Source organism: Condylura cristata, unplaced genomic scaffold (assembly GCF_000260355.1).
Source record: "Condylura cristata isolate star-nosed mole 26May11 unplaced genomic scaffold, ConCri1.0 scaffold00012, whole genome shotgun sequence".
NCBI classification, from domain to species: Eukaryota; Metazoa; Chordata; class Mammalia; order Eulipotyphla; family Talpidae; genus Condylura; species Condylura cristata.
The window spans coordinates 55143784-55152500 of record NW_004567113.1 but is presented as its reverse complement, the minus strand read 5'-3'; the positions used below and the strand labels follow the sequence as shown (position 1 = coordinate 55152500).

The 8717-nt window shown below is 63.2% G+C and overlaps 1 protein-coding gene across 2 annotated transcripts in view; it reads right to left on the bottom strand.

Moving 5' to 3' along the window:
- Window positions 1-647: 647 nt before the first annotated feature.
- SLC2A9 (solute carrier family 2 (facilitated glucose transporter), member 9) overlaps window positions 648-8717 on the bottom strand; it is a 33835-nt gene continuing 25765 nt past the window's right edge. For both annotated transcript variants that reach the window (XM_004681407.2, XM_012724082.1), the window contains exons 9-12: window positions 6676-6777; window positions 6459-6534; window positions 3485-3612; window positions 648-994 (exon numbers count right to left, since the gene is read on the bottom strand). In XM_004681407.2, the coding sequence (XP_004681464.1) occupies window positions 740-994; window positions 3485-3612; window positions 6459-6534; window positions 6676-6777 (561 nt within the window). In that variant the 3' untranslated portion in view covers window positions 648-739. The remainder of the gene's footprint in view (window positions 995-3484; window positions 3613-6458; window positions 6535-6675; window positions 6778-8717) is intronic.

The following is an 8717-nucleotide window of genomic DNA, read 5'->3' as shown; positions in this document are numbered from 1 at the left end:
AGCCACCTGCTCTCGGCCATTGCAGTAGTTCCCTGTGTGGTTGCTGTGACGACGCCAAAGATGAGACTCCGAGGTGAAGACAGCTTCGGGGCTGGAAGGCTTGAGTCGATGGCTCGTAGCTCAGGAAAGGCAAGACCTGGAGGCTGGTGGGCTGGTGCCAGGCTTTCCTGGGCACCGAGGTCCCCAGGCAGCTTCCTGGGCACCGAGGTCCCCCGGCAGCTTCCTGGGCACCGAGGTCCCCCGGCAGCCAGGACTGGGAGAGCCGTTTATTGGGAATCAGAGAGTCTTTCTTCAGAGTTCTGAACACATCCATCCAGGACCAAAGGTGAGGGCCCTTGGGGGCCCCAGGGTGCAGCGGGGGAGCTCAGGCCACTGACGGCACTTGGGGCCAGAACACCACTGTGTTGGGGCCAGTCTAGTTCTCCACCAGACCCTATTTTTCTTTTTGAAATAACATCTCCATTCTCTTTCCCCGATTTCACTTTGAAACCATGCGTAAGGCATGGAGACAGCTGGCCACTGATCTTACAGAAGATGCTGGGGCCACAGAGGTGCAGGGGAGGCCTTGCAGCTTCCAGAAGAGTGTGGGGTTTTTAGCCATGAGTAAAGTCCATGTGGTTGTGATGTCAGATTACTGCAGATTTATTTTTAAATAAGTAATAACGTTAAGCCACAGGGCTTTAGCACGAGCCTCTAAAAACAGAGACGTCTGTGGGGCCTGAAGCGGTGAGGTCACACGCTAGACAACCCCGTTTTTGCCGTGACTGTCCAGTGTGCACGTGGGGTCCCGCTCGGACCTTCCATTCACCCTGTCGGCAGGCTTGGCCGCGTCCCTCTTCTCCTCTGGCGGGTGTGCCTTGTTTCTTTTGGCAAACGCCTGGCTGATTTCTGCGTGGGTTCTGTTTTTGGTCTCAGGCAGGACAAAATAGAAATAGACAGCACCTGTGAGGCAGATTGTGGCAAAGACCAGGAAACAGTAGGTGTCCAGACTTCTCTGTGGGGGCAGAGATAAAAGCAAGTCAAATCGCAATCGCTGAACCTGCGGAACGAGCACCCCCGAACGCATTTTTAAGAGCCCCCCCACCTTGCTATGTAAACATTCCCTGGGGAAGACGCAGCACGTGTGAAGCAGGCTGGAGGCAAATGGAGTCTGTGTGGATGTCTCCATGAGACGAGACCCTCTCCAAACCCCGGCAGAGCCAGGACAGGGCAGTCTGGGGGCATGTCTTTAACTTGGCCTTAACGACGGAATCACTGTGCCTGGAACTTTCAGCGGGGACCCGGCGGGCTGGGCAGGCTGCGTGGGCAGGCGGGACGGGGTTTAACACGTGGTCACTCTAGCTGGCTGGGTGTGGCCCCAGCCTGGACGTAGGGCTGGAGAGGCTGGCTGGAATCTGAACTGACTGGTCCTGTGTCTCGGCCCAAGAGTAAGGACCAGAGAGGAGAATGAGCGAGCTGGCAGAGAGGCGGGCGGGGACGCACCCTCAGCCTGCCCCGACTCAGAGGCTCAAACCGAAAGTCAGGAGCGGCCAGAGCAGGGCTGAGGGAGTGCAGGGGAGCAGTGAGATGGACTTGGGGGGCTGTCTTGGAGGCCTCCAGCCAGGAGCGGGGATCCCGACCCCATGTGCACCGATGAAACAGCTCCCGCCGGCAGCTGGAGCCACCTGCCTACTGTGGCGCCGTCGGGGTCTTCCAGGAGGAGAAAGGCACTTGGTAAGCGCTTCGCCAGCAACACGGGCGCCAGCCAGGCGGAGGCCCCAGTTTACAAAGGAGGAAGCTGAGGGTGAGAGGTTCTGAGGAGTGCCAGGGCCACTCGGGGCTAAGCGAGAAGCTGGGCTTGCCACGGAGCTGCCCTGGGCTCCTTCACTGCAGAGTGGCCGCTGGAGAGACGCCCCGCAGCAGCTGGGAAGCAGGTCTCCAGGGCCTCCTCTTCCAGCTGAAACCGAGGTCGAGCAGCGCGTGACAGCCGGAGGGGCTGCACCTGGGTGAAGGCCAGGCGGGCCTCACCTGGCGGCCCCCGTCTCGCTTCTGCTCCTGCCTCCGGTGGAAGCCACTGAGCACTGGGTGGAGCGTTTGTGATGCTCTTCCTGTCTCTTCTCAATGTGGGGAGTCACTGTCCGGCCGGACGCTCCTGAGAAGTCAGTGACCACCCCTAAGTCCTCGCCGGCGTGAGGGGCTGCCTGGCGTCCCGTGCGGAGGAACTGCCTGAGAGTCGCTGAAGTCCAGCCTCCATCTGGAGCCACCATGCTCGCCACATCACTGGCCGGGAACCTGGGCCTTGTCCCCCTGACCGTGACATCCTCACAGTCAGAGGTGCCCCTTGCTCCTCTGCTCCGGGTACCCCAGGTCAGACCCGCTGTGTCCATGACCTCATGTCCCTCAGGCCGGCAGGAAGCCAGGCGCTGGCCACACCAAGCGAGGGTGCGTCTTCAGGCCCACGACGCCTTGGGAAAGCGGCGCGGTGTGATGACAAGGGGGGTGGCCTGACACCCAGCGGTGCCCTCCTGAGTGGCGCTGTTCGAGGTGAAGGGAGTAGAAGTGGAGCTCGTCAGTGGCCGTCGCCACATTCGAGCTGTGGTCTTTCCGAGAGGACAGTCTCCACTCCCACCAACCTAGAAACTTCTGCGTGTTGTACCTGGAGGTCTTAGTGTGTATTCATGAAGCAAAGAGATGGGAATCCACTGAGATGATCCTGGGAAGGGGGTGGAGGAATAAGCCGGCCCACATCCAGATGGAGGAATATTATAGAGCCATGAAAAATAATGGCCTTGAATAGCCACAGAGGGTGGCGCTCAACACATAATGACCTTCAGCTCCTCCCATTGGGAAAAAGACAGAGCTCCGGGGCAGGTTGTCAGAGAAGCATGTTGAACATCACGTGAGAGGCGGTGGGGAAGCTCCTTCAGGGACTGATGGCATCTCTGACTCCTTCACCTGTGCCCCCGGCAGCTACAGTTTGTGCGTCAAGACCCAGCTCACACACATCCGCTGAAAGGCAGCTGTTCACACCTGCCTGCCTTCTGCCCACTCCAAACCCTAGCTCTACACTCAAAATAAGGAAAAATGTACAACCTGCCAGGAAACAGGCGGCCGCTGATGCGCCATCTCTAGGCAAGGTGATGGGGTGAATGGGGGGTGCTGGCCCCAGATGCACCAAGCCAGGGTGGCCAAGAAAGGAGGCGGCGGGCCCAGGACACGGCAGGGGCCGGGCGCCTCGCCCGGGGGCAGAGACGTCACTCGGACGAGGGGACATCTCCCTAGCACGCGCCGGGGATGACCTGGAGCCCGACACCTTCCCGGGTGGGCCAGAGGCCGGGAGTGCTTGTTGCTGGGGGCGGGCCCCACAGCCCATAGGGACCCCGAGTGGGGCCGAGGCCCACTCCTGCCCCCCCGGGCCAGCGTGGCTCAGGCCTGGCCCTGCACACCACGCCTCGCTCAGGACGCCGCGGAACCCAGGGCCCCCGGGAGAAGCCCAGCGCTATACCTGGATGAAAGGGAAGAGCAGTCCCACTATGAAGTTGGACAGCCAGTTGACGCTGCCCGCCACGAGGAAGGCGGCCGGCCGCTGTGCCTGCTGGAAGAGCTCGCCCGTCAGGATGAACGGGATGCCGCCTGCGGGGTTCCGGCTCAGGTTAGTGACGGGGAAGGGACTGGGACGGCCAGCCCCGCCCCCAGCGGGGGCCCCAGGCGGCCGCGCCCTCCATCTCCCTGGCACCTTAACAGAAAGCAGATACTCGATCGATATTTACTTCCTTGGATTAATGCTCAAAACCGAATTTTGGGAATAGCGGGTAGGCTGCTCACTACACAGAAAGTGCCACTGGGCTGGGCCACGTCGTGGCTGCGCTGTGGCCTCGGCACCGGGGACATAAACCCGGCCTTCTGTCCACGCTGCAGGATAGATGGAGCCCCAGTAAACCCTCCGGGAGCCACACACAAGCTGCCGGACCCCAGAGGCCGGGGCCTCCTGTCAGAGGTGGCCCCGGGGCACAAGGCCCGGGAATAAGGTCAAGGGCTCTGGGGTAGAGTGTGCTGAGGAGAAACCACGTTTTGGAAAATGGCTTGCAGCTGCCCAGGGTGCAATCCAGGAGCGCTGCGTGGAGGTGGCAGCCAGCCCCGCCACGGACAGAGCCACAGAAACCACGCTGGGCGCCCGGTGGCTGCCCTGCCCACGCGAGGGACCCCAGACTTCTGCCTGACAGGGTTTGCCTCGGCCACAGTGTTTTACCTCCTCGTGCTCAGCTTCCTCACACGCGGAGAAAGCGAATGAGGGAGTTCGTGGCTCTCGCAGAGTGCTCATCTCAGGAGCAGCCCCGTGTCTCCTCCCGAAGGAAGCCCCCTGCCTGTGTCCCCGTTTTATACAACTAAACCCTAGCTCTGGGGGACCACCGGAAGCTCTCACAGAGTAAAAGCTGTAGAACAGCTTCAGGGTTGGACGTCTCACTCTGATGGACTAGTGACCTCTTGGTCCACTACCTCGGAGAGTATGTCAAGTCGGCAAGGGGACCCTAATCCCGTGGGCTCCCACACGGCCTGCTCGGGACCCCAGAAGCAAAGCTGGTGCAGCCACAGCCATGGGAACACGGGTGAGGTCTGCACGGGAGCGCGGCTGTGGCCAGTGAGGAGGGGTTGACCCGGCCCAAGAAGGTCCGAGAGCCAGTGAGAGCTGCCTTTTACAAGAGGGGGCCATCCCCCCAGCTGTAGGCAGGGGACTGACCCATGGAGGCCGGGCACCCCCAAACCCCACCAGTGGGGGCAGCTGCGTCAGCTCCGTGGGCCGGGAAGCAGGGAGGATGCTGGTCTGGGGCCCCGGGCCGGAAGGCAGGTGCCAGCGGTCCCCTGTGGGGCCAGTGCGCCCTGCAGTCTTTCTAGATAAATCGGCACGGCCACCAGAGGCACCTCTCCACACCAGGGGTGCGCTTCCCGGCCCTAGGATGGCGCATCTTTGGGGTCACTCGGCTCCCGCTGGCACCTGTGCCTAAGCAGAGGCCACCCTGGTCTTGTTGGGTGGCCGGGGCGCGTCGCCACCCTGCCCCTCACGGGCTGGACGGGCGCCAGCGTGCACCATTCCCTCTTCTTTCTTTATATATAAGTTTAAATTTGATGTTTATATATTTAAAAACATACATTTCTATAGACTTCTGTAAGTTAAAAGCCAACGAGCACACTTATTCTGAAATATTCGCCATGGTGGACGTATGCCAGCGATGACCTGCTTCCCTCCAAGATAAACCCACGGAGCCTCCCTGGCCCGGCCTCCCCGCCCAGCCCGGGGGTGCTGCGCCCCGCTGCAATACTGGCGGGGAGCCGCCTGCTTTTCTGTCTTCCCTTCACCTGACCTCAGCTCCCTGTCAAGTCTTGAATGCATCTGCTCCCCAAGGATGCCTCGGGTAGTCTCAGGGCTTCTCCCCGGGGGCGATGCCTCCTTGATTGGGGTGGGGGGGTGGCCTCCTGTGGGGGTGCCCTGATCCTTCCTCTCCTGGCATCTCTCCCCACCACGCTTTCCCGCTGTGGACCCCACTGTGGATGGCTCCCTTCGGGCACTTGGGGCGTGCAGCCCACTGGGCCCCTCCCTGGGCAGGTGGCTCGCTGGAACTGGCCAGCCAGTGGCCCTCACAAGGCCTACACTGGCTCACACTGGCTAGGAGATGGGGCCCAGTGGCTGGGCGAACACGGAGGGTTGGGGAGCAGCCGGACAGACCACTGATCAGGGATGAGGCAGGGTGGGTGAGGAGAGAGGGCTGGTAAAAACGCAGGGGCGGGCCCTCCCGGGTGGCGCAGCGGGTCAGAGCGCAGCACTGAGAAGATAAAGCCCTTTGAGCATGAGTTCGATCCCCGCCTGCCCCGGAGCTGACCCAGATGGGGCGGCAGACCTCTCCTGACCCGCCCGCTGCTCCCCTCAGCAGTGTACTTCGTCGATCTGCCTGTTCTGCTCCCCACTCTGTCTCTGGTGAAGCGTCTCGCCGCCCCTGAGCCTCTGGCCTGTACCCCAGATCTGTATGCACAAATAAATATTTTTTTTAAAAAATGCAGAGGGCAAAGCTTGGTGGGCTGGCCAGCACGTGGCAAGTTTGTGGGTGCTCCGACTTCACCAGCCTGTGTCAGTGGCCGGGGTGGGGCGGCGTCCTTGCACGAGACCATAGGTACACCCAGAGGCTGTGGTGGGGAGACAAGCCCAGTGGCACTCCAGCCACACCCCAGGGCGTTCTGCTTCTCTGTGGGCGCACGCTGCACCCCGACAGGCCTTTCAGCAACTCCTGTCTCTGGCTCACAGCTCTGGCGACTGTCACCTGTGGCTGGGCCACTGCGTGTTCCTCTACCACCCCGGGCACCAGGGCACGGGCGAGCAGTGCCTGCCTCCTGCGGGTGGGAACAAGCCCTTCTCGTCCCACTCGGCCTCGTCCTGCCCGCCTAGGTGGGCCTGGAGCCCCGGACACGGGCGCCCAAGGGCAGCTCACCTGGGCCGCTGCAGAAGGAGGCGATGATGGCCAGGATGCACACGATGCTCAGGTAAGGGACCCAGGGGGCACGGTCCTGCAGGGAAGGGCGAGGGGCCGTGAGCAGGTAGCGGCGCCGAGGGCCGGGTTCCCACCCAGCTCCGCCTTGGTCAGCTGGTGGCCTTGGGGGGCCCCTTGCACGCCTGACCTAGTTCAGGGTGCGGCAGATGCCCCTCACCTGCAGCGTCAGCGTGACGGTGAGGATGCCGAAGAAGAGCGTCATCAGCCCGAAGCCGCCGATGAGCAGCGGTCTGCGTCCCACGCGCTCGATGACCAAGCCCTAGGGCGGGGGCAGACGGCTCGTCACCCCGCTTGCAGGCCGAGAGTGGGGCACAGCTGAGGGCTGGCTGACCGCGAGGCCCGGCCAGGGAGCGTGCGCTTGGAGAAAGGAGCAGGGACGGAGAGCCGCAGGTTGCGAGCACCTGGTCACCCGCGCCGGCTCCCGGGGCCAGGGCGGATCGGGGGATCGGCCGGGAACCTGCAGGATGAGCCTGGGCTGGTAGAGGCGGCTCTCGCTGCCTCCCGGCCCCCCGCTGCCGAAGGCGGGGGGCTCCGCGCCGTGCACGGGTGTGTCCTGGTCCCTGCGTCACCCCGACCCTCCTCGGCCTGTCTCCCCACCCCCAGCCTCAGAAGCCTCCCTGGTTAGCAGTCTGCTAGGCTCATGCATCCTCCACTGCACAAACGCCCTGTGTGTCTCTCACTGCGCCGTGCTGTGCTGCCGCTGGTTCTCCCCAGCGCCTTCCGTGTCCCCGGTGACCCCCCTTTCCTGGGGCTGGCCGTGCCCCATGTCCACGCAGACCACGTCTTGGGGTCCGATCCTCTCGGGGGCACTGGTCCCCATGTCCTGGCCGGTCGGCAGACACCGCAGCACAGATGCTTACTGGGGTGGTTTCGCGACCTTCGGGTAAGGGGCCCGGGAGGGCCATTGCTGAGTCGGGTGGCATTTGCGCCTGAGCTTCTGAAGGTAACCTAGATCAAAATGGCTGTGCCAGTCTGCATCCCCACGGTGGAGGCTCAGAAGAAAATTCCAGAAGGAGGCCTCAGAAAAGCAGAGACTGGGGTCAGGAGAACCGAACCCCGAGGTCAGCGTGGACATGATGGACATGTCATTCAGCAAGTTACAGAAAAGCCCGGGCTCAGGCCCGAGCAGCCCGGCCGGGCAGGAGGGCAGGGCCTGGGGGTCACCCTGCTGCTCCCCAGCGGACCCAGTCAACCGCAGACAGAAGCCTTAGCCGCCAACCTAGCACTAAGTGGCTTAAAAGCTATTAAGGACCCCCAGGGGAATGAGCCCCTCCAAAGAGAAGACGGGAGGAGGGCGAGGTCTGCTCCAGTGACCCGCAGGCCTCTCCACAAGCCCGAAGAAACGGGCTCAGAGGGGCACAGCCGGCCGCGGGTCCCCCAGCTGAGTGCCGGGCGGGAGCCCATGGGGCCTGACACCGACCACCTCTGCCCACACGCTCTTCTCCGCGGATGGGGCCGGGCACAGGGAACTCCACCCCCGAGGTTCCGAGCGCGTGGAATTCGCTGGGCGGCGGAGGCCCGTGGGCGTGGAAACCAGGGGTTCTGCGCCTTCGCCCCCACGTCACCGCCCACTCCCGACGTGGACCCACGCGACTTCCACCCCTTGTGGCTCTGGGGCGCTCAGGCTCGTGAGGCCTGGATGACCCCGGTGGGGGCTGGGGTGCACTCACCAGAGCGCAATACCACTTTACCACATGCTGCGCCCCCCAAAACCCAAAGCCTGTCTTTTGCCCTCATGTTCACTCCTGATTTCGTCTCCACTTTTCCCGCCCATCCAAGTAATGCCTGATGTTTGGGGCGGAGCTCCTAACCTGAGACAAGGCTCTCAGGACACTTCCCACGGGGACACTTGGGAGTGGTCCCCCTCCAGCTGACAGCCTGGAGAGGGGCTGGGCCCAGGCTCGGCACACACCTCAGGACACGCATTGTGAGGCGTCTGCCCGGTCCCCCTCGGAGAGCAGGGCAGACGGCGCTCCTGGTCAGAACGAGCCTGGAGTGCAGGGCTGTGATTTCCCCAGCTGCGCACTGCTCATCTGGCCAGCGTCAGCCAGCAGCCAGGGGCTGCTCCCTCCGGGGGGCGCAACGCCCCTCCGGCCCCAGGTCTTCTGGAGAAGGCACCCGGTGCCGGCCTTCGGGGCCCAGACCACATCGCTGCAACGCAGGGGAGACCCCAGCAGTCCCCCACGGACGGCAGGGGAG